Here is a 25928-nt window from a genome sequence, read left to right on the forward strand (position 1 = left end):
TCGAGTTCAATGTGGTATCACTGACTTGACCTGTGCTAAGATGCCAACAGGTTTACTCATGTTATTTTTGCATCACCGTTGAAAATGTTCACACCTCAACAAGGGCAAATAGTGTCTTAGAATGATTATGAAAAATAGCTTTGACTTCGTAACCCCTTGAAAGAGCCGTGATGACCCTCACGGTCTGCAGACCACACTCTGAGAAATGGCATATCTAAATTATGGTGGTAATACAGATATTGTAAGATTTGATTATTTCCTAGTCTGATTAAATAGAAATGTGTCATACTTGTATTTTGGCTGTTGGATTTTATATTCTTACAATGGAAATTCTATTCCTTCCTTCCTTTGGAAATTCTATGTAAAGATTAAAATCAAATATGCAAATTGAGAACCAAGGAAGAATAAAAGTTTAGCATTAGAATAACTGAAATTCACAAACTATCTTATTTAAAACTGAACTTCACACTTGAGTACACACATGGACCTCATTATTTTTAAGGAAATAGTTGCATTGTACCTTACATAAAAAATTTACTCTTCAAAATCTCAAGCTATATCACTGCCTTGATATCACTGTACTTGACTCTCCATTAATCTTAAAAGTTATGTTTTTTGCATTATTTTCATTATTTTGTGTAAAAGGGGCATTTTTATTGAGACCCCCCCCTCTGGATTTACTACTCATCATTGTAATGATTTTTTTTTTAAGTACACATTTGCTCTTTGTTGAATCTGTTTCTGGAGTAAAACATGCTTGAGATGAGAACATGTGAGCCCCTGTCCCTGGAAACTCTGAGGTCGTGCTTTTCCAGCTGGCTCTGTAGAACTGTCCTTGAACTGGCCTGATTTCCCTCTGCTCTTCAAGGATCCAAGAAAGATAAATTTAAGAATGTTCTGGGCCCTCTGTAAAGACTTAAGGTGCAAAGCAGGCAATCAGTGTGTATCCTTCAAAAATTTAGACATAGAATTCAGCCTAAAATAGATAAAATAGCTACATTGACCTATTCTCACTTTGGCCAAAAGAGGGGAACTCATACGACTTTAGTAGTTAGAAATGTTCACTGACATTGTATAGTTTAGGGTTGGGAAACTGAAGCAAGAAAGTAGTCATTTGGGTTTGGGTTTGGGTTTACTCGACCAAAATTAGTATAACTCATGTATTTAACAGGTATAACCACATCCAGACTCAAGGTGAATGTTAAGACACTGTCAAAAGTGAAAGCAGGAGTTCCCGTCGTGGCACAGTGGTTAACGAATCCCACTAGGAACCATGCGGTTGCGGGTTCGATCCCTGCCCTTGCTCAGTGGGTTAAGGATCTGGCGTTGCTGTGAGCTGTGGTGTAGGTTGCAGATGCGGCTGGGATACTGCGTTGCTGTGGCTCTGGCGTAGGCCAGGGGCTACAGCTCCAATTCGACCCCTAGCCTGGGAACCTCCATATGCTGTGGGAGTGGCCCAAAGAAATAGCAAAAAGACAAAAAAAAAAAAAAAAAAAAAAAGTGAAAGCAGTTTGAATTAATGCCAATAATTAATATTTGTCAATTTACATTGACCAGGAATCCAGATTTCTGTGTGTATGAGGTAGAATTCAGACTTTAAAAAGAAAAAGGAAGGAAATGGAGAAAATCCTAAAGCTTCATTCTTTCTGTAGATTTCCAGGAAGTGGTAAGGTGAGGGGTGCTTTTTCTGTAACATAAGCCCAGGCAAGGTGAAGCTGTGTTCAGTGGTACATATTCACTAAGCAAAAAACCAGAGCTCTCAGCTCCCAACCAACAAGAATAGACAGCAGGACTGAAGGTCATCTAACTCCCTAGTACAGGTTGATTGGTAGGTTTAACCAATCATCTTTACAGCCCCTCCACCTTTCTCTTCATGATTACTAACTTTAAAAAAGACTATTTTCTCCACTGATTTGTTTTTTTTTTTAATTTTTTATATAATTATTTTTTTTTCTATTATAGCTGGTTTACAGTGTTCTGTCAATTTTCTACTGTACAGTATGGTGACCCAGTTACACAAACATGTGTACATTCTTTTTTCTCACATTATCAAGCTCCATCATAAGTGACTAGACATAGTTCCCAGTGCTACACAGAAGGATCTCATTGCTAACCCATTCCAAAGGCCATAGTCTGCATCTATTAACCCTAAGCTCCCAATCCATCCCACTCCCTCCCCTTTGATTTTTTTTTCCCCCTCTGACTAGCATCAAGCAGAAGTACTGTTGAGTAATGAAACAGCCTAAAGCAAACAACCATTGGGGAAACAACGAATTTGATTAATTAGCAAGTCTGTCCTGAATAATCAAGAGGTTGATACATCTAATTGATAGGGACTTGTTTCATTAAAACAAGATTTAATTTTATCTAACCAAGAGCGTGTACGTTCTGATTGACCTTGGTACCAGTGTGTCTCTTGGAAAGCGCAGTCATGACTGCCCTCCACCGTCTTCTCTAAGCGCCTATCATTTGCCAAAAATCCCGACCAAGTTGAAATAGGAACAGCTGCCTTCTTAAAACTTCTCTTACAGGGTCAGTGCACCATCATTTCCTCATTTATTGAAATGAATAAAATATCCTCCAGATATTTTAAGGCCTTCAGGGATGGATCAGACTCTCCTGCTTATCTCCTGGTAAAGTACTATTTACTGTAGAAACAGGCAGATAGTAACTGTTGATGACTTGATTTGGAATTTGATGAATCTTAACGTTTCTCCTCCAAGCCTTTGTCCTAAGCTTTATCTTTTTTGTCTTTTTTTGTCCTCTTAGATATCCTCTTTTTAGACCACAACATTCAACTTTGTGAACCGGAAGAATTTTGACCATTCCAAGTCTTAATGCCACCACTGCTCCAGCAAATTTATACGACTGTTAACAATGGCCAGAAGCCTGAAGAATTAAAATGCCAACACCAAACCTTACCTTAACAGCTCTGGTCTATACCATTCCCACGCATTTTAATATATTGTTTTGTTTTATAACCACTCCTAAATATTCTTGATTCTTTCTTTCTTTTTTTTTTCTGATAGTTTTGTTTTTGTTTTCTGTTTACTTTGTGTACAACTACCTGCTTTTTACAACTCATTTTGATCAAATGATAGTGAACAAAGCCAGCCCAAGCTGGTAAGGTGCTGTTCGCTTGAACAGGTGCTGTTGTGCGGAAAGGAAACTCTGTGACTAATTTAGATAGTAGCTTTCCTTCTTTCCAAATTCTTCCCACGGAGTTCTTACAAGTAAATATTTACAGAGTTTTCAGATTGCCGTAAATATACTGTATGAGAAAATATTAATGCAGATTTAAAAGCATTTCTTACATCAAGAAAATTTTCTAGTGTTGGAGAATTTCGTTGGGGATATTTTTGATACTGAACCCTTTTGACTTTCCAGTCCTGTGACTTTTTACTTTTAGCGGAAAGTCCGGGAGTCTCCAGACTGGAGAATTACGCAGAAGTTCACTGACCACGCACTGTGCTAGAGACCCTGTCGCACCACAGTGCCGATGCTTCTCAGACACAGGCTCTTCAGCAGCACTCCAGCCACCGGAGGGGGAGAAAAACATCTCTTCCCTCTCGCTAAATCATTCAGGCAGCTTAAAACCTTAGTGCTTTCTTTCTTAACATGTCCAAACTTCAATACTTTCCATTATTTGAACCCTCGTGTAGAGCACTTGCTTTGTGTTAAACCTCCTGTCTCCATGTGAAACTGACCTTTTTTGTTATTGAGCAGGTGTATCACTTTCAGGTAGTGTGATGATTCATGCAGGGGTGAGGAGGCCAGGAGAGGAGGAAGGCTATGGCGGTGTTTGTGACGGTTGTAAGAAAACTGTGCCGTTTAAAGCTGACACCAGATAACCTGCTAGGGACTTATTAACTGTATTGAACATTCTTTCCCTTGCTTTGCCCCTGTGTATAATTAGAATGCCAAGATTAGCTACCTAGCAGCTTCAAGTTGTATTAAATGATATTTTGCTTTCTGTAATACTGTTATAAAATAAAGTTTGTTTATTCTCTAAACTTGTCAGCTCCCTTTTTATGAAGGTTTGCAAAAATAAACCCGGGTCACACCGTCATATTTGGCGGAATGTAGCGTTTTGAGATCTGTTATTCAGATCTTTTCTAATTTGCTGCTGCCGCCAGCCTCACCATTTTCAGATGACTAAAACATTGTTGAATGTTTGCAGATCTGCTGTTTAGAGTGCCAATTCCTTCTGCCTGGTGGCATAATCCACCCCAGCTTTTACAGAGTCTCCGCAGGATATTTTTGTTTGTTTTCTTCGTGTATTTTTTGTTTTGTTTCGGGAAATATTTTAGCTGTACCATCTGAAAGCTCCTCCTCTGCTTCAGTTTTGCATACCATCTGCAGTCTACTGGGCCTTAATGTGTTGGGCAGAGCAGGCTCTGCTGAGGCTGCATCCGTGTCTAATTGGGATGGTTCACTGAGACACATCAGATGAAGTGCTGAATTTTCTTTTAAACATTAAAAGCACTGTACAGCAAATGACCAATAGGGTGTATTCCATTTAAAATCTTCTGTAGGGAGTTCCCGTCATGGCGCAGTGGTTAACGAATCCGACTGGGAGCCACGAGGTTGCGGGTTTGATCCCTGGCCTTGCTCAGTGGGTTAAGGATCCCGCATTGCTGTGAGCTGTGGTGTAGGTTGCAGACGCGGCTTGGATCCCACGTTGCTGTGGCTCTGGCGTAGGCCGGTGGCTACATCTCTGATTAGACCCCTAGCCTGGGAATCTCCATATGCCATGGGAGCAGCCCTAGAAAAGGTAAAAATCCAAAAAAAAAAAAAAAAATCTTCTGTAGGAGTTCCTATCATGGCTTAGTGGAATCAAATCTGATAGCATCCATGAGGACGCAGGTTTGACCCTTGGCCTCGCTCAGTGGGTTGAGGCTCTGGCATTGCCATGAGCTGTGTGGTATAGGTTGAAGAGGAGGCTCAGATCCGATGTGGCTGTGGCTGTGGTGTAGGCCTGAAGCTATAGCTTCAATTTGACTCCTAGCCTGGGAACCTCCATATGCTACAGGTGTGGCCCTAAAAAGCAAAAAGATAAAACAATGTTCTGTAGACTGTCTTTCCCTAGTTATTCAAAATGAGTATGTTCAGTGTAATTTAAATAACTGTCATTGGGATCTGTTCCCACTAAACGATCTCTCACCTTGTGAAAGGTCTTTCTCATTATTTTTAGAATTATTATAAAAACAATTCCTGGGAGTTCCCGTCGTGGCTCAGCAGTTAGCGAACCTGACTGGCATCCATGAGGACGCAGGTTCAATCCCTGGCCTTGCTCAGTGAATTAAGGATCTGGCATTGCCGTGGGCTGTGGTAGAGGTCGCAGATGTGGCTTGGATCCCGTGTTGCTGTGGCCCTGGTGTAGGATGGTGGCTACAGCTCCAATTGGATACCTAGCCTGGGAACCTCCATATGTGGCAGGTGCAGCCCTATAAAAGACAAAAAATAAAAAATAAAAACAATTCCTCTCTGGGGAATCCTTCTTCAGCAAGTCAAGCCTTAGAAACATTATGGAACCAAATGTAATTCTGTTAATTTATTTTTCATCAGAAAGCATGTATGTATAAACATCTGTATTTAAAGCAGAGATCGGAGTTCCCGCTACGGTGCTGTAAGTTAAGAATTCGACTGCAGTGGCTCTGGTTGCTACAGAGGTGTGGGTTCAATCCCCAGCCCAGTACAGTGGGTTAAAGGATCTGGCATTGCTGCAGCTGCGGTGTAAGTCACAGGCCAGGCTTGGATTCAATCCCTGGCCCCGGGAATTTCCGTATGCCTTGTGTGTGGCCATTAAAAACAAAAACAAAACAAAAAAAATAAACATTGACCTTGCCAGTGTTTATTGAGAACCATGTCGTTCCATATTTCTGATGATAGGAAGTATGTCTGTGGCAGCTCTGATGGAAGAGGAAAAGCAGTGTTCAGCCAGCGCTCAGTTTTACCAGCTGAGATGGCAAGGACAGAGTTTGGGGTCCCAGAGATGTCTGAAGTGGCTGGGGGTGCTTGGTACCCAAAGAGCAGCTGGGAACAGTGCTGATCATGCCACCTGTGACTATGGCAGCAGGACTTTGTTTTAGTATTTTGTATTTCTTGCAAAATAATTCTCAGAATGTTATCTCATTCTGTGAACTGAGCTTACAAAACCCTAAATGATAAGGAAGTAGGTCAACAAGTTTCACTAGGTGAGACATCCAGGTGCTAATTGTTTAAGAACAAAGTAATTTGGGGGTGAAAAGTAATAATTTTAATTGTATAGGGGTTTTATAAGTATTTCACATAAGCTTTCCAGCAATCCTGTGTGGAACACAGGAAACAGAGCAATACATTTCCTATGGGCCATAGCGTGATTAAAAAATGAGATTGTTTAAAAAAAGTATACGGTTGGTGGATCTGGGGCATTTCACTGTTGAGTAACTCCCGTTTTTCTTGATGATGTGCAGAGGCCACAGTTCATGGAGTAATTATCACCAGGACTCCGGCAATGAAGCAAACTGTAGCATAACTACTGCCGAGCATGGAGTTCATTAAAGTTTTCCTTTATTTATGGATAAAATTATATAATGTCTTGGAGTTCCCGTCGTGGCGCAGTGGTTAACGAATCCGACTAGGAACCATGAGGTTGCGGGTTCGGTCCCTGCCCTTGCTCAGTGGGTTAACGATCCGGCGTTGCCGTGAGCTGTGGTGTAGGTTGCAGACGCGGCTCGGATCCCGAGTTGCTGTGGCTCTGGTGTAGGCCAGAGGCTACAGCTCCGATTCAACCCCTAGCCTGGGAACCTCCATATGCCGCGGAAGCGGCCCAAGAGATAGCAACAACAACAAACAACAACGACAAAAGACAAAAAGACAAAAAAAAAAAAAAAACAAAAAATTATATAATGTCTGAGAATTTAACAGGAGGATAGGGGGGAGTGAGTTGTGCTTTAGGTGAAACAAGATTGGCCATGAGTTGATAATTGCTGCAGTGGCAAATGGGGGTTCATTATATCATTCTGTTAAAATATTCTATTGATAAAAGCCTATAGGTAAGCAATGAGATTCTGCCGGATAGCACAGGGAACTATATCTAATCACTTGTGATGGAACATGATAGAGGATAATGTGAAAAAGGTATATAAATGTATAACTGGGTCGCTTTGCTGTACAGCAGAAACTGACAGAATGTTGTGAATCAATTATAATAATTTAAAAAATAAAGGAAACAACTGGGAAAAGTCACAAAGCCCCTGTTTAAAAAAAAAAAAAAAGTTGTGTGTATTGTGAGAGAGTACATTGCTCTTGTGTTGTATGGTGCTTTGGTCAGTTTCCAGCAGAGTCTTACACACTTGCTAACCCTTACGTTTAGAAAATAGGACATGCGGGAGTTCTTGTCGTGGCTCAGTGGTTAGCGAATCTGACTAAGAATGATGAGGAATGATGAGGTTGCGGGTTTGATCCCTGGCCTTGTTCAGTGGGTTAAGGATCTGGTGTTGCTGTGAGCTCTGGTGTGGGTCGCAGATGTGGCTCAGATCCTGCGTTGCTGTGGCTGTGGTACAGGCCGGCAGCTACAGCTCCGATTAGACCCCTAGCCTGGGAACCTCCATATCCCGTGGGTGCAGCCCTAGAAAAGACAAAAAAAAAAAAAAAAAAAAAAAAAGAAAAGAAAAGAAATAGGACATGCAAATGTCACTGCTGAGACAATGAAATACACTTGACTATTTTTACAGACGTCTACGTAGACTTGCATGTTTCCTTGTGTGCACCTGTTCACATATTTGCTGGAATCGGGCCACAGTGGAGCACTGGCCCAGGAAGAGAACATGGTCAACTGAGGTGTCAAACTCCTGACCCTAGGCCACGGGGTCAAAAACACTGGTCCTATGTATAGTCATGATGCCAAATTAGGTTTATAGTAGCTTGAAGTCACATAAAGTATTTGCCTCCAAAACACTGGTTTCAGAATCCTACAGATGGGCATTTGAATCCACTTCTCAGGGTAATTGAACCATGTAACTTTAATGAAGGTACTTATACATCTGCAAAGTGAGCATAATCATACATCTCAATAGAAGGATATTTTCATGGTTAGATGAATTAAAAATGTATAAAGTGTCTTGTGGAGCTCCTGGCACAGTAATACCCTCCAAAAAAAACAAAAAAACAAAGTTATCACTATATGTACTCACAGCACTGTATGCGGGTTAATCCACCAAAAGCAAATTATGGGAGAAACTGCCTACCTGCTGTGTACTCTTGTGAGGGCTTTGCCTAATTGAACTCCGAGCCACTGAGAGCTAGGATACCTGGGAGGCTGTAGGGAAGGTTTCGGCTTTGAAGTGGACTTGGATTTCCTGGGAGCCCTTCGATGTCAGGAACGCTTATGGTCTGCTCATCCTCTGCTGTATGGCAACTAAGATGGCCTTTCTGGAGACTCCGGCTCCATCTTCCTAACTATAGACTCCCCGATGGACTTCAAGGAGCTAGGCTTTCCCCCAGTATCTGCATGGGGATATGCATTTTTCTTATAAAAACATGATTCCTGGTTTTCATTAAATTCTCAAAAGTGGAGTTCCCGTTGTGGCTCAGTGGAAACGAGCCTGACTAGTAGCCATGAGGACTCGGGTTCGATCCCTGGCCTTGCTAAGTGGGTTAAGGATCCAGCGTTGCCTTGAGCTGTGGGTGTAGGCCACAGACGCAGCTCAGATAACACATTGCTGTGGCTGTGGCGTGGACCGGCAGCTGTAGCTCCCATTTGACCCCTAGTCTGGGAACCTCCATAGGTGGTGGGTGCGGCCCTTAAAAAGCAAAAAAAATTAAAGAAGCCCTTTGAGGTTTTGTTTTTTGTTTTTGTTTTCATTATTACCTAAGTAAAGGTTAAGAACCTCTGCCCTTAAGAATCTAGTTTTTGGAATATGGATTTGAAATTTTTTTAAATGGAAAGAATTTCAATCTGGTGGTAATTATAAATAAATAGTTTTGAATACATATTTCCTGTTGATGTTCTATTTGTCACTCATTTGCCAGGGAGAATGCCTTTGCGTAAATTCTGATAAACTCCAAGGCCCTTCTGATTAGCACACTAATTATAAAGTCAGAAAGCAAGACTCTTGAGCATTTGTTGGAAAATTCGAACGTTTTATAAATAAGTCAGAAAATTTATTTCCATAATGTGTTTAACCATTCTGAACTCTAACTTCTGAGATACAATTTTGCTGCAGAACTTAAGATTTCAAGGAAAGCTGCTGTGGGTATATGAAAATGTTTATCTGTTCTTGATTTTTCCAGTTGCTACTAAATTATATCTAGAAAGTACCGGAGGCTGTTAACCTTGTTCAATTACTTATAAGTGAGTTGTTCTTAAAGGGTTGCAAATAATACTTTAGGGAACATGATGTGTGCCCCTCCATGGCCCATTTTCTGTTTTGTCAACATGTAAAAGCTCAGAATATGAGGAAGTGGTCATGGACTGGTGGTGTCTCGGTGCCACATTCTAAATTACCCATGCAGTTAACCAGAGACAGAAAGACAATATTGACTAACAGCTGAGACAGAAAGATAATATGGACTAACAACTTTGGGTTAATGCTGTAAAAAAAATTTTTTTTCATTGAATAAGTGGCTATGTAACAGAACTTAGAGCACCCATTGATGTGGGTTTTTTTGAAGGTCTCAAGTCAGGGAAGCAGAATTGGGAGTTCTCACAGATACTAGAATATTAGAAATTGGGTTAGGAACTTTTGAGGTGAGGCCACTTAGGGTTGTAGGAATGTTTTTGGCCCCTGTTGAAAGGCTTTGGAGCATTGCATTTGGAACAGAGTATTGGATAATGTAAGGAGACCACCAGCCTGGTTTAGGTGGCAGCAGCGATGAAGAGAAGCCAGGCAGCACATGCTGGAAGGAGATCTTACACCGACCCTGAACCTGTGGAGGGCAAAGGTACGATGGTGCAGGTGGATTGGTGGTGCTGTCTGAGGGACCCAGCAAATCCAGTAGTAGTGCCTTCAAGCAGATGGTAGTGAAACCCTTGGACGTGGTCTCTCCATGGGAAAATTATACATGTAAAAACCATTCATGATTCTATTCATGATTTCACTGGAAATTCCTTATACCCTCATCTTTTTTAAAAAAAATTATTATAGTTGATTTACAATGTTCTGTCAATTTTGGCTGTACAGCCAAGTGACCCAGTCGTGTGTGTATATATATATGTATGTATGTATATCTTATACCCTCATCTTACGCAAGAGCAGCAAAGGAATCAGGTCTTGCTTAAATGACTTGGTTATGCTTATCGCTGGAAACATGGGTGCTTAGGGCTCCTCTGTTACCATGGTAGCTGAGGTGCATTTTCCCTGGTAAGGCAGCGGTGGTGGAATGCCTCCACCAGAGTCCACAGTCAGGCTTCCAGAGTGCCCGTTTCCAGAAGAAGGTGGAACAAACGGTGGTGTCCAAACCACAGATTTGGCTGGCAGCTGGGAATACGATGCATCCTTTCGCACCTTCTTTCAGAGAAAGCGCTTTTACATAGGTTGATTTCCACCAGAGGATAAAAAAAGATCCCTCCCAGAACTTCAAGAATATTGTTATTTCTTCCATATGGCACGCACACTGTTATTCTAAATTACCTCGGTCTGGAAGCCCCAGCAGACATTTCCATTGTAATCAAATGCAATAAACCATGGAAATGAGTGTCTCCAGTTGAACAGTGAGTTTTATATTATGCAAGAAGTGAGAATGGAGGCTAAAAACTCACTGGATACATATTAAGAATTTTAGGGTCGGGGGGAGCGAACAGAAATTATCTGGTGTTGGATATTTGCATTCTTGCTTTGAGTCGTCCGTGGGATCTTTTGCAAGTTCGTATGACACTACAGAAGTCTGTGCATTTCTTACTGGAACTTATATTTTATAATCAGTCTAATAAATAGCCTATTAGATTCATATGCCAACGTTAGGATGTAACCAGACTTACACTTAGATGTAAGTATCTTTTGTTAAGTAGAAAACTGAAGAACACAGTAGTAATTACAAACTATTTGAACAACTACTTTGAATTAAATGTTTCTTGTCGGTTATCTATGCTGGCCCTTTGGAGTTCCCACCGAAAGAAGAAATCTGTTAGTGAAATGTTGACTTCTTTCTATAGTTAAAAACATCTCCCCGATGTTTCGGTTTTAGAGGCAAAGTCTTGTTATTATTCTCCCTCTGAATTCCATGGATATTGTATCCTTTGTCCCACCAAATTACCAGTATTTCCAAGTTGTGTCACACTGAAAACTACTTTCACGGTGACCCATACCTAGTATCAGAAGACTGCTTGTTTTGTGGAGTCCCACAGTGACAGTGGACTTGTGACAGCAACTGGGAAAAGGCAAGAAGCAGACCAAGAACCAGAAATAATGCCTGAAAAGGTGTCGTTTAAGCATTGCTGAGCTGCAAGAGGAGGAAGTAGGAACTTAGCGGGAATCCATAGGCATTCATCCTTGAGTATTCATTTGATCTCTACCAGAGTTTCCTCCACCTCCAATAATGTGGGCTTCCACGGGATTATATAATAATGACACTTAAGAATTTTATTTTGAAAATAATGCCCTTCAGAGCAGACATGGTCCTATAAAAATTAAAAAGTTACAACACATCCAGTTCATAGAGAACATCCAACAAATCTTACTTTCTTGGGACTCTCTGAAGAACTGCTATTTAAGCTGAGTCTCATAGCCTTCCTCTTGGATAATAGCTGCCACTTTCCAATATGGTTCAGAGCAAGCATCTTAGTATTCTTCCTGTTTTGCTGTAGTTCTGGTTTATTAACCTACTTTATTTGCTAAGCCAGTGACCGTGGCTCTCTGACCAGTAGAAACGTACTGTGCTTTAGCCATTGATCAGTCCCCAACAGTCACGTCCGTTTCTTTCTCTGGTTCAGGGAAGAGCCAGCCTCGTGATTGTGTTGGCGATCGGAAGTCTGTGACAGTTCTTCATTAACTGAAAGGAAGAATGACAGTTAGTGCTCTGAGAGCAGCCAAGTGCCACAGGTCATTTACAAGTCCTAAGGGGTGGTTGGCCAGCACTTCTACCCTGGTGGCAAGTTACAGAAGCCATAGTCATCACAGCATGCCCAGTGCAAGGTCTCTCCTCCCCTCCTCACCACTGCCCCCCCCCCAAATCTAAATGCTTATTTCTAAAGAACAGTCCTAGTTAGATGAGGCACATTGCCACTGTAATAAAAGTTGTTACATGCTAAGTATATTTTGTAATCAGTAGATTGTTAATTTCAAGTTAAGATGCCCTCATTGAATAAGCATTTATTATACATGTCTCTAATCCAAGGTCTGGGGATATGGAAATAAGGGTTTCTGTCCCTGCTCCTCCCCGCCAAAGATGAATTTGGGTGTTTGTAGTCTTCAGACAAGTCAAATTAGTCTCCTTTTTACCTTTTGGCATCATTTCCTGAAAAGTGAGTTTCAGCTTTTCACCATTTATACACTCGTCAACTCCTTAAAATATAACTTCAGATATAGCTACTATACTAAAATATTGACTTATCAATGATGTCCTAATTACTAAATCTGGTGGCACCAGTTCCCTTCCTCTGTAATATTTGATACAAGGCCCCTTTCCATGACCCCCACCCCCAATCATTCTCCTCCCTTTGGCCTTTGTTTTGCATCATCTTTCTGTGTATTCTTAGCTGTTCTGTAGCTTCACCTGTTACCTCTCTGTCAGTAGTAAATTTGATTCTTAGCTCTGAGATCCTGACAAGTATCCTTTGAGATCTTCCGGTTACATTAAAAAAAAAAGTACATCTCTCTTCCTGAATGCCACCAACATGCATAACTGAAACGATTTTTACTCTTAAAGTTTATTATCAGAAGTATTATTAATTAAATTATCCATGCCAGAGACCAGATTCCTTATAGTCTCATAGGAAATGATGCATATTTATAGAATTGAACCTGAAAATGTTCTTTTTTGCCCCCAAGTCAAATCCAACCAATTTATTCCTTGCCAGGCAATTTATATGCCATGTACTCCAAGACACATGCACATTTCTTGACCTGGATTCTTCTCTGCTTCCACATTGCCTGTCATCTCAGATGAGGGGGTACATATGCATTGGATGGTTAACAGGTCTTTGGTTACAGGAGCCTCGAAATTTAACAGCTAATGTTTGTTGATCACTTCTGTGCCAAACACCATGAAAAGCTCTTTGGGGAGTTCCGGTTGTGGTGCAGCGGGTAATGAATCTGACTAGTATCCATGAGGATGCGGGTTAAATCCCTGGTCTTGCTCAGTGGGTTGGGGATCTGGCATTGCTGTGAGCTGTGGTGTAGGTAGCAGACACAGCTTGGATCCCGCATGCTGTGGCTGTGGCATAGGACAGCATCTGTAGCTCTGATTCCACCCCTAGCCTGGGAACTTACATATGCCGCAGGTGATGGTCCTTGGAAAAAAAAAAAAAAAAAGAAAGGAAGAAAAGTAAAGCCCTTTGCATCCTCTCATTTAATTTTTGCAATGAAATTATGTTGTAGTCACCATTATTATTCTTACTTTACAGATGAGCAAATGGAGGCATAGAGAAGTCAATATGAAGCAATTTGGAGTTCCCTTAGTGGCTCAAAGGTTAATGAGTCCAACTAGAAGCCATGAGGAGTTGGGTTTGATCCCTGGCCTTGCTCAGTGGGTTAAGGATCTGGCATTGCCATGAGCTGTGGTGTAGGTCGCAGACACAGCTCAGATCCTGCATTGCTGTGCCTGTGTCGTAGGCTGGCAGCTGTAGCTCCGGTTAGACCCAGCCTGGGAAACTTCATATGCCTCAAGTGCAGCCCTAAAAAAAAGACCAAAAAAAAAAAAAAAAAGAAGAAGAAGAAGAAGCAATTTGCACAAGATCGTACAAACTGATGGATTCAGGATTCCATCCAAGGCAGACTAATTCCAGAGCCCACATTCTCAGCCGCTCAGTTTCACTGCCTTTCCACATAGATTATCTCGTTCCAAGGTATTACTTGAGATGGCCCAGGCCACATAAGTAATTTCTTCCCTTTTGTTCTCAATTACCAAAGGCTAACTGCATAACAGGGGCTTTGAATGAAAAGCCAGGACACAAGTGAAAATGTGTAACCTTCATATGATATTGAAATAAGAGAGCTGGAAAATGGAAAACTAGGAGATAAAGACCAAGAGGAAACATCATTCCTCACTGAATTATCTATCCTGGAAACCAAATGTCTGTGCCAGGCACAGTGCAAAGAGCGAGGCAACTAATTTATCCTCCTGAAACAGCTTACAATTTGGTTATCATTTTATTTTCACGGCTCTGTGAAGGAGGGTGCCGAGTGATCGGACAGGTAAGTTTAGGCAGGTGGCCATGAAAATTATAATTGCCGAGTATTCTGCAGGCAATGAAGTTTTCCTTGTTGGGCCACAGATGAAATGTAATCTCCTTGACTCAGAGCTATGTCTGTATGCCGAGGAATCGCCAGCATCAATAATAACCCCTGTTATAGAAAGAGACTAATCGAATCCTCTTAAAACTTTTGTAAAATCCTAGACTTGTTTAAATTCTCCCACAGCTGGCGCTCAGGTTGGTGATAAGTTTATTTGCCTTGGTCAAAAGGATACCTGCTGAACATATGCTCTGTGTATAGCACTCCAGGAGTAGGGTTTTGGCTGAGAGGGATAGCTCTGGAGCCAGACAGCCAGAGTTCAAACCCCATGGCTACCAGCTTCTAGGTGAGTGACTTTGGGTTATTCCTGAATTATTAATTTCAAATCATTAATTTTGTTTTAAAATAAAGATAAATGATTTTATCTTTAATTTTAATAATGGCTACTAGGTAAAAATATGTTTTTTGGCTGTGGAAGTTCCCAGGGTGGGGATTGAACCTGTGCCACAGCAGTGACCCAAGATGCTGCAGTGACAATGCCAGATCCTTAGCCCACTGCGCCACACAGAAAATCCTACTGGGGGTATATTTTAATGATAGCTATTATTATAATGACACAAACACTGCCTTCTTAGAATTTATGTCAGCAGGGGTCATGACGACTAGTAGTTATTCAGAAGAGGCACTGCTAAGAACCTTGCATGTATCTTCTCGCTTAATCGCCATACCAACCCTACAGATTTGTCCTGCTATTATTTCTAGTTTATAGAAATAATAAACTTCAAGGGGGGTGAATTAGTGTGACCATTGCTACAGATCTGGAATTTGGTTTCAATTTTAAAGGCCCATTTGGTTTGACTTTGAAGTCTGAGATCTTCACAATTTCACTCTGCTAACCCTTAACTTACTCTGACTTTTCTAAATACTTATCTGTTACTGTTTTGATTACTGATGACAAAAACATACATAGGAGTTCTCATCATGGCTCAGCGGACTAGTATCCATGAGGACGCAGGTTCAATCCCTGACCTCACTCAGTGGGTTAAGGATCCAGCATTTTGGTGAGCTGTGGTGTAGGTCGCAGACACAGCTCAGATGCCACGTTGCTGTGGCTGTGGTGTAGGCTGATGGGATACAGCTCCGATTAGACCCCTAGCCTGGGAACCTCCATATGCCGCTAGAAGCAGCCCTAGAAAAGGCAAAAAGACAAAAAAAAAAAAAAAAAAAAACCAACTTTCAAGCATTCCGTAGACACAATTTCTTTTCCATAGTGACTATTTTCAGCAGTGTTGGTTATTTCAGCAAGCAGTTCGTTCTTGATCAGCTTGATGGTATTTTGAGGGGCACTAAAAGTAACAGTTTGGGAATCTCAGGACTTGGGGAGATGAGATAATCAAAACATCCTGAGGAGGAATGAAATGTCCCTGGCGGTGGATGATGAAGGGTTTGGCGATGGGATGTTCGAGACACAGACGTCTCCGTCAAGAGCTACTCAAGGCAACTGACACAGATTGAAGAGTGCAGGATGTGAGAGAATTTTCTTTCTTCCTTGGCGAGAAAATTGATGCTCTCTACATACTAATTAAATTTACATGCACCATTACCTCCTAAGGCTTGAAGTGTAGGGATTAATGTGGAATGATTACAATACCTCCGCATGCTTTCCATCACAGCTAAAAATGCCTCTCTTGCCTGACAGACTAGGACGTGTGAGGCACAAAGATGATTTTCTGTTTCAGGATGCAGGACTCTGGGGTTCTGTGAACATACCAGTTAATCCCTCAAGGTCCCTTTCTTTGCAGGAGCAAAATAGGAATGATTACACTCGCCATCACCCTGGTTGGAAGATTAATGACATGACATGTGACCATCTGTTTATAGTTTTTAAGTGGGAGCTTCTAGATAGAGATTCAAATTGCTGATATTTTATTTGGGGCCAAGTGATCTCATTTGCCCTCACACTGGAGAAAAGATATTACTACTTGCCCTTAGGAAAACAGTTACAGGAAGAACTATAATTTTTTTATTATTATTATTACTATTATTTTGGCTTTTTAGGGCCAAACCTGCAGGACATGGATGTTCCGGCTAGGGGTCGAATCGGAGCTACAGCTGTCAGCCTATGCCACAGCCACAGCAATATCAGATCCGAGCTGCGTCTGCAACCTACATCACAGCTCATAGTAATGCCAGATCCTTAACCCACTGAGCAAGGCCAGGGATGGAACCTACAACCTCATGGTTCCTAGTTGGATTCGTTTCCACTGCGCCACTCCAGGAACTCCAGGAACTATAAAAGCTGCATGTTAATAGAGGGTTTTTTTTTTTCTTTTTCTTTTTTTTAAGAAGAAAGGAAAATATGGAACGAAAGGGATCAGATCCACATAAAATGAAAACATGCCTAGTCTAAGTTTGTGTGGCAAATGTAATCAGGAATGACTCCAAAAAAAGGATGCACAGATCCCAGCGGGAAATAGAAGCAAAGGATCATTTGAGGAGGGGTTTTCAAATTTGCTTTTTTAGGACTTTAATACATCATCCAACTTAAGAACTATTACTGGGTTTGGTTGATGTTGCTAAAAGAGCTATTAACCTCATAGTCATCTAACATTTGCTGGTTATGTTATTAACACTTAGTCAATCAAGTCGCAGTGCAGTTTCATTCATTTCCATTACAGCAGAATAAACAGTCTCAATCCAAGACCCAGCTGCCCAATTGCTTTAAGCTTTCTGAGCTTTTTTGCCTTTTGTATGTTTGTGGGGAGGGTGGATTTTTTTTAATTTAATTTAATTTAATTTAATTTAATTTAATTTTATTTTTGTGTCTGAAGACTGCAGTTTCATGCAAAGTTCACACCAAGCCATAAAATATCTATTAGGGCTTGACATTTGCCAAACACTATGTGCTAGCACAACGTTCAGTATTTTTCCTTATTAGAAGTTCAGAGGATGAGAAGCAAGCCTGTGTGCACACACTCACAGGCACACACACATCTGTCAGGTGGAGAGGGCAGATGTGAAACCTGTTGTAATGTTTGTGAGTCTGTTGTCCTGAGGGACAGAGACAAGCCATCACGTGTCCAAATTGCTGATTTATGGTTCAGCTGTCTGTGAGGGGATGCTGTTAAGGGGTCCCCATGGCAGGTCTTTGAGCCTAGCCCCATCCACGCTGCTGGAAGGATCCAACCTTGTCATGTTCACCAACAAAGATACCCTGAGAAGCACCCAGGTGTCTAAAAGATGTGTAGCTCCAAGCCTTCCAGAAAAACAGACAGTACATTGACTCGTTTCCAAATGTGTGCCGTGAGAAAGGACCTCTTACCCCTGCCCTGTGTGGCTTCTCACTCACCCTCCATCAGTTTGATCCTGAAATAGGCGATGAGAAGGAGGAGCAGCAAAGTCACAGGCAGGAAGACCCCCGAGAGCAGGAACCAGCCTGGGAGCTCCCTCAGGAACTCCCGCAGCACGGGGCTCATCGCCAATCCCACAGACGCCCGGCTCCCGATGAGGGCAGCTCTGCTCAGAGTCCGCCTTTGTTTTCCTCTGGGGCCCTGGCCTTTGCTCTGCACGTCCCAGTGGAACTTTTTGTGGACTTTGCTCTATTTAAACAGCCCCATGAATTCTGAGAGGATTGCGCAGGTTACTCTGTAACTCAGCCGCAGAGTATAGAGGAATTGAAAGGTGATGCCCCCCAGGGCTACTCCAGAGATGAGGATTTATCTGGGGAGGGTGGGGGTGACACCAGGTGGTCACCCTGGTGACCCTGATTTCTTTGTATTCAGTGTATCTGATGTGAAAAGGACCTGCCTTCAAGCAAACGTGGTTGTTATACATATCCCACCCAAATAGTCCCAGCCGTAGCAAGAACTTTTCCTACATTTTCTAAATTTCAGAGAAAAAAATTACCTAAGAGCCACGTTAATGTATCTGTGTCTGGAAAAAAGTGAATTTTCCTTCCTGCACAATTGACACAACTAATATTGAGGAAGGAGAAACAACAGTCTTTCCATATGTAAAGACATTGCCTAATATGTCCCGCTCTGAGTGCTTTTCTGAGAGGTACCCTGGTTTATTCAGTTATTCAACATACATTTAATTCTACTACAACCCAGCCTCTTGACTGGAAGCTGGGTGTACAACAGACTAAGCCGTGGTACCTGCCTTCCGAGAGTGGAGGCAGCCACAGAACGAGAAGGGCCACAGGACAGAGTGAAAGAATGGAAGGTCACATGATCCCAGTTCTTTCTACCAAGGACACATCAGGTTTTGCTTGTTACTTTAGTAGCTGGCACTTCCTCTGTCTCCTGCTTACGCCTTCCTGTAGCCCAGCATTAACAGTAGAGGGTGCCCCTGGAATGATAGTGATGTGGGCAGTGTGGTAAGGACCAAGTTTCTGGAAAAAGACAAAAAGGGCAATAGACCATGTTGATATGGGCTTGTGGATGGACTTGAGTTGCCATTGACTGCGTTAGGGAAAAAAATGTGAAATACTGGTCTATTGAACTAAAACCAACTGAAATCATTTCTACATTGAAAGGTCTTCTGGAGAATTTAGGAAATCGGGAGAGGGGAATAGTCAGTCCGTTTCTTGGGTTCATTTTTCTTCTCATGTTCTTGCCCTGTCTCCCATTGCTACTTGGTGTCTGCCTTGCTGAGTGGCTGGCAGATGCTACTAGGGACGTGTGGCTGTCAGTGCCTCCTGAATGCTTCCATCAAGGGTTTTGCATGCCCTGCAAAGCCTTAGTCCCAGCTATAAAGTCAGCACCCTAATCTGTAAAATCATAAGAATGAGGAAAGTCTGTGGGATGCTTAGCTGGCTTCCTAAGCAATGAACAGTAACTGGATTCCCATCAGATTTATCCCAAAGTGTTTCATATTTTTAAGCTCTTGCAAAGGGTATTGCTTTTCAAGTTTCAATTTCTGCTGATTTGCTGCTAGTATTAAAGGTTATCTTAATTATGAAAAATACTGCATCCCTGAGAACTTTTAGAAAACTGGACACTAGAATTTGTTCAATGTCCTCTAGTGCTTGAGAAATTTTATCAGGAGAAGCTCTTTTTCCAAATTCAAACTGGCTGCTTGGGTTATGTTTAATAGGCCTCACAGGGAGAAAGATGGAGATTTGGAAACCATGGTCTATTTATTTGAGGGACCAGAATTTGGGGTGGGGATCCAAAGAGTGTGCAACCTTCTACTGCAACGACAGCAAATTCTTTACCTCGCTTTTTACCATGTAGTGGGAATACTCATTCGTATCATGGAAAGTATGATACAAATGGGGAACTACTTTACACCATTACACTCTTAGTGACAGGTGCACAAAAAAGATCTTTTTTAGATAGTTGTGACCTATGGAAGGTGATACCAAACCCACCAGGCCTCTAGTTTGGATTCTGCCTTCATCTGAAGAAGCCATAAAGAGTGACTCACTCCAATGGCAGGCCACAGAGCAGTGAAGATTCTGAAGTCCATCAGGGAAATGTGCTAAAGTGCCATTGACTGATATCTGGAGCTGCAAACCAATACAAAAAAATTAAGTAGAAACGAAACTAACCAATTTTAAATGCAGTGCTCTGATTTAATTACATGGGTGATGTTTTGCCGACGAAGCTTCACTCTCTGTAAATGACTGCTCCGGTGTGGGCCTTTGGATAGGAAAACCTATATTCTCTGCCCTTTTAAACTGCCCCTTTGAACTTGGCTCATTAGCCTTTGTCAATTAAAGTAGTATCACTTGGCACTAGGGTTACAGGCAATACAAAAATAAGGGCTCTGAAATCATGTGGCAGCAGTAGGTTATAAGGTGCTCATTCAGTAAAAAGGATACACATGGCAGGGACAATAATTTAAATGCTTTGTAGACTTGGAGAAAAGATCCACAGACCTTCATTTATTCATATTTCATATAGCAAATATTTATTGAGGGCTTGAAATGCGCCATGAAGGCACTGATTTGGGGCTGTGAACATGACCATAGTTAAGACAAAGCCCCTGCCCTTATGGAACTTACATTCACGTGGGGCAGACAAGCCATAAGCAATAGTAGGTAAGAGGTATTGAATGAGTGCCTTGTTCCAGGTAGTAGTGTAGACACTTCCCATGTTCTATCTCATTGCAATCTTAGAACAATATCTATCATCGCCATTTACAGATGAAAAAACTCTTGGGGTTTTCATAATCTATCAATCACATCACTAGAAAGTGGCAGAGTTGGAATTTGAACCCAGTGCCCAAACACTTATCCACAATATCCTATTGGCTCTCAACCTCAGATATACATACATAGTGTCAAATTGTGATACGTGCTCTGCGGGGGAAAAAAAAAGGAGGACAAGGAGAAAAGAGACTAATAGGAAGTGCTAATTTGATGGATGGTCAGGAAAGGTGTATTAGCCTGCTAGAGATGCTGTAACAAAATCCTACAGACTGGGTGGCTTAAAAAACAGAAAGTAATTTTCTCACAGTTCTGAAGACTAGACATCCAAGACTAAGGGTTGGTTTCTGTTGAGACCTCTCCCCTTGGCTTGTAGATGGCTGTGTTCTCAGATGGGTCCTTCTCTGTGCTCCAGCAGTCCTGGTGTCTCTTCCTCTTCTTATAAGGACACCAACCCTTATTGGATTAAGGTCCCATCCTTATGATCTCATTTATCATTAATCACCTCCCTAAATGGCTCTGTCTTCAAATATACTCATATTTGGGGTCAGGGCTTCAACATATGAATTTTGGTGGGAGACACAATTCGGTCCATTACAGATTTCTCTGAAAAGCTGACTTTTGATCAGAGACTTGAATGGAATGAAAGACGGAGTCATGTGCATATTTGGAGGAACAGAGTTCCAGGTAAGCACTAACTTCCTGAGACAGGATGTTTTGGGCATGAGAGGAGATATAGAAGTAGACCTACTGTGGCTGGAACTCATTGAGAAAAAGGAAAAGTAGTAGAAAATATGCTTTTGAGACACTGTTCTAAAAACATGACAACACTGACTATAGTTCAAGAAAATATACCCACAGTATGGCCTATGAAACTAATTCTACCACATTTTATTAGACATTGCTTGGAAAATGGTTAAGTAAAATGTAGAGAATTCCACAATAAGTAGATTTCTTTACCAGGAGGTTTCTTAGAGCCTTGAATTTGGTAGGTGCATAGTAAATCCCCAAGAGGGAAAGAGCATGAGTCTGCCCCAAATTTACTGGACCATTGAGTCCTTTTCACCAGGAGAGTATCAGGAGATGAGGGTCTGCAGAACATGCTTTGGATCTGGGCCACTAGGTAAGGAGATCTGCCCAGGGGCTCTGAACATAATGCCCTCCCCTAAGATACATACAGGAAACAGCGGATAGGAAGTAAATATTCTAAGAAATTATGTGGGTTTTTTTGTTTGTTTTTGATTTTATTTTATTCTTTGTAACTAGTGCTAGCACAGGCTGGCCCCAGCAATTCAAGAAGCACCAACATTGTCTGATTCATTAAATTCTCCAAGTATCAGCCCATCCTACTTTACAAAGTTATTTTGCTCATAGGAAAATGATCTCATCTCATTCATGAAACTCTTTGCAGGGTTATTTTTTTCATAGGAAAATGACCATTGGAATAGGCCCACTTGACACAGATTCCTTGTCTTATCTGGGTTGGGAATACAAATCAGATGTTTCTGGTGACTAACAATAGGCTGCGACCAGAGAGGGTGGCTCTCTGGGAAGTGTATAGGGGTGAATATTTGCTCTCTAGGGGAGGAGGGCACTTTGACACACCAAAAGCTATTTGTTGCTTGAACCGATTTGAAGCATCAGTGATGGAAGTTCTGTTGAGTTCAGCTTTTCTCTCCCTTCACTCTTTGCACGTTGGTCAATCAACACATTTATAAAATAAGAGATAAGAACAGAATTGATTTATGATAATTTGAACTGATGAAGTTTAAATTTTGGCACCCCTCATTTGCATGGACCCTTCCAAGACAAAGGGAAGGATACTGAAGCTACATACACCAGTCATAGTTTTTGTAAAGTTTGCAGATGAAAGATGCATTAATTGCAGTTGATAAGGGCAGTTTCTTTCCATTCAGGTTCTCTTCTGTCACACTCCTTGTGTCAGGATGTGTTGCAGCAGCCATGGAAATTTGGGGAACAGGTGTGGGGGAAGATGCATTAGGGACACAGTTCATTAAGGTTAGTGGGATGTTTATGTGGTTTGTACTCAATTCTGTATACAGTGGAGTTATAGTTAGCTGTCACAGTGCAGGAATGACTCCCAGGAGTACACATGCCAATCCCATGCTATAATTCTTGGTATTGTGACCCAAATTTTCAAGGGCCAAAAGTCGTATCACAATTTGAACATGTCCTATGCACTCAGCTTCACACGTATATGGGAGGTGGGAGCGAAAGAAGATTTGAAATGTATGGAGCCAGAAGCTGCTCTGGAAAATTCTTCCAAACCACATGCATGTAGAATTATAAATGGCTGTTGGGATTGTCACTCACGCTCAGTCAAAATGAAAGTTCTCTCCTGCAGTGTATACAGTTACAGAAATAGTATACATTTTGTGTTAACTGAGTAAAATGGAATTTGTCAGAACTTCCATGTCTGAGGATGAAAACCATCAGCGGTAATGCTACAAACAGCAATGCATTTTTGTGTGACATTGCGCATTTTACAGCTTCTGTAGTATTGGGTTACATTTTAGTGTGTATGACAGATCTTGTCTTGACAAAGTGTGGCCATTCTGGCCAAAAGAGAGCACTGAATTGGGACCTGAGGAAACCTATGTTCCGATAACAAAACTAGATGCATTTATGAAAGTGGAACATATATAATATATGGGAAACTTCATGATATGGTTATATAGCACGATATAATACAATGGCAATTTAAAATCACGTTTCATTCCTCTCGGAATGACTTCATTTCAGAGTATTTATGTGTATTTCAAAATGATGGATTATACTAAAGTTCAAATATGCAAAGAAGGAAACTTCCCAGTAGAGGCCAAAATTAAAAACTGAAGGACTAACAGAAGCTCCAGAATGTAAAACAAAAATTGGTCAGCTTGGAGTTCCCATTGTGGCACAGCAGAAAGAAATCTGACTAGTGTCCATGAGGATGCAGGTTCGATCCTTGGCTCCTCTCAGTAAGTTGGGGCTCTCGTGTTGCTGCGAACTCTGGTATAGGTCACAGATATAGCTCGGATCCCCCTTGCTGTGGCTGTGGTCTAGGCCGGTAGCTGTAGCTCCAATTTGGCCCCTAGTCTGGGAACTTCCATACGCCGTGGGTGCAGCCCAAAAAAGAAAAAAAGAAAAAAAAAATCAGCATTTAAAATCTGTAATTTTTAATTTATTACTTCTCTCAGTCTGTGTAAATATTCACTTTCATACAGTATTTTGTGTTTGCAATTTTGGATTCTTTCCTCTGAAATAGGGACTTCAAAATTTATAAGCTTCAGACTTGCAGTACCTGGAAACCACTGTTGGGTAAGAAGAGAAATGTTCCAGAAGGATAAAGCCTGAGAGAAGTACCAGAGAACCTTGCTCTAAATTCTCTATTTTCTGTTTCTTGCCATAATTTCAGGAGGATATTGCCCCCTTCTCATCGGTCTCTCTGACTATTCAGAGGATCTGAAAGGCACTTCTAACTTAGGGGGAGGTAGTGAAAGTGGTGCTGCAGATTCTATGGCAGAAACAAGCTTTACCTGAGCAGGAATTAAATTTAACTTGATATCATCAACTGATTTGTTGTTGCTGTTGTTTTAATCAGGAGTCAGCCTTTTCCTGCAATATAGTATTATGCTTAAACACATACCTATTAGAGAAAATAATCCAGCATAATGACATTACACAGATTTATAGATAATTTTGAAGTATAAATCTGAATTTTCTTTTTTTTAAAAAAAAACCTCATAATTTTATTTATATTTCCTTTTAGAAAAAAAAATCCTTGTGATTTCTGCTATATCCAAACAGCAAAGCCAGTGTTCATTTAAGTCTAGGAGTCTGCAGATGACTGATAAGTCTATCATTTTGCAGAAGCCTTGCTTTCTGTCGGAGAGTGGCAGTTTAGGGATTCACTGCTAAAACAGAGGTTCCTTCGTTAGTGGAGTCGGTATAATGCATAAGTCTATATTAATCACTAGGGGTAAACTACCAGGCCATTACTAGAACTTTTCGCCAAGGTGGTACCAGGAAAATAACAGCTGTTTGTATAAAGAAACTAAGAGCTCATTTGCACAGCTACTGGAGGCAATAGGGAGATTAATGCATGTTGTCAGTTCTACAGGTTTAATTTGACTTGCGCTAAAATAGCATCAATACACATGGCCCCTTTGCCATTCATTCCTCCTGAATGCTGATTAATTTACTCTCATTTCACCCTGACTGCTGCCAGGCAGTAATGAGTTGTAGCCATCTGGCAGTCCTATTCTATCTTGCCCACTGCCCCTAAAAAAAGCTGAGATGGGGACATCTTTTCACAGGCATCCATCCAGCTGCTCAGAATTCCCAAGCCCTCCCTCCTTGGGGAATACAGGGCAGAGAGTCATTCTGACAGTGGATTCCTGAACTGGGGTGCAGTTTTTGTGTTGGAGCTGGTGAGCCAAAGCCTCCTAATTTCAGAATTGGGAGGGATGGATAACAGAGTCTGCATGTCAGCGTGAACAGTTAAGCCATGTAAAAAGAGATTTGTAAAGTACAGCTACTGCCATAAAGTGGTATTTTATAGATGCATAATAATCCAATGTACACAGAGATAAGGCTCTTTATAGACATATAAAGCAATACTGTTAATAATGTCTTAACTCCTGAAAGAACAGGAAACCATCTGGTCTCAGTTATTGCTTCTAAATATATATTTTTTTTCTTTTCATGATGTTTTTAGAATAATCAGACATATTACTTCATCATTATGGGTAAAAGAATAATAAATAAGACAAACAGAAATTGGATTCTATTTCAAAGATACTGTTTTGAAAAAAATCAACTTTATGGAAGTATAGTTTACACACAATACATTCTGCTCATTTAAATCTATATTTCAATGTATATTGACACATTCATATACTCATGTAATCATCACCACAATTAAGACACAGAATATTTCTATCCGCCCCCAAAATTGTCCTTCTGCCCCTTCCTGTTCAATCTTCCCTACCTGAGCACCACACAACCTCTGATAATCTGTCAGTGTAGATTAAATTGACCTCTTCTAAAGTTTAGAAATGGAATCTTATAATATGTATGCTTTGGGCTCCGATTTTTTTTGCTTAGCATAATTCATCCATGCTGTTGCATTTTTCATTAATTGATTTCTCTTTATTGCCACATAGCATTTCATTCCATATCATTCTGTTATCACTATGGATACGCCCTAATTTGTTTATCCATTTACCTGTTGATGGACATTTGATTTCCAGATTTTAGCTATTATGAATAAATTTGTGTACATGTCTTTGTGTGGACATATATTTATATTTCTCTTGAGTACGTACAGAATTGATTAGGAACAGAATTTCTGGCTCTTATGGTAAATGTAAGTTTAGTTTTATAAGAAACTGTAA

At 41.0% G+C, this 25928-nt stretch overlaps 2 protein-coding genes across 41 annotated transcripts in view; one reads left to right on the top strand and one right to left on the bottom strand.

The window, feature by feature from the left end:
- EPB41L2 (erythrocyte membrane protein band 4.1 like 2) overlaps positions 1–4013 on the top strand; it is a 212434-nt gene extending 208421 nt beyond the window's left edge. For 37 of the 40 annotated variants that reach the window (XM_021088293.1, XM_021088255.1, XM_021088313.1 and 34 more), the window contains one exon: positions 2770–4013. Coding sequence is in view for 3 of the 40 variants with exons in the window: in XM_021088130.1 (XP_020943789.1) it covers positions 2770–2784 (15 nt within the window). In the remaining 37 variants the exon portion in view is untranslated. The remainder of the gene's footprint in view (positions 1–2769) is intronic. The other 3 variants (XM_021088154.1, XM_021088135.1, XM_021088143.1) reach the window with 1 other exon arrangement.
- SMLR1 (small leucine rich protein 1) overlaps positions 11539–25928 on the bottom strand; it is a 70030-nt gene continuing 55640 nt past the window's right edge. The window contains exons 2-4 of the mRNA XM_003121205.3: positions 18688–18768; positions 17725–17974; positions 11539–11973 (exon numbers count right to left, since the gene is read on the bottom strand). Coding sequence (XP_003121253.1) covers positions 11888–11973; positions 17725–17974; positions 18688–18768 — 417 coding nt within the window. The 3' untranslated portion in view covers positions 11539–11887. The remainder of the gene's footprint in view (positions 11974–17724; positions 17975–18687; positions 18769–25928) is intronic.

Source organism: Sus scrofa, chromosome 1, assembly GCF_000003025.6.
Source record: "Sus scrofa isolate TJ Tabasco breed Duroc chromosome 1, Sscrofa11.1, whole genome shotgun sequence".
Classification (NCBI taxonomy): Eukaryota; Metazoa; Chordata; class Mammalia; order Artiodactyla; family Suidae; genus Sus; species Sus scrofa.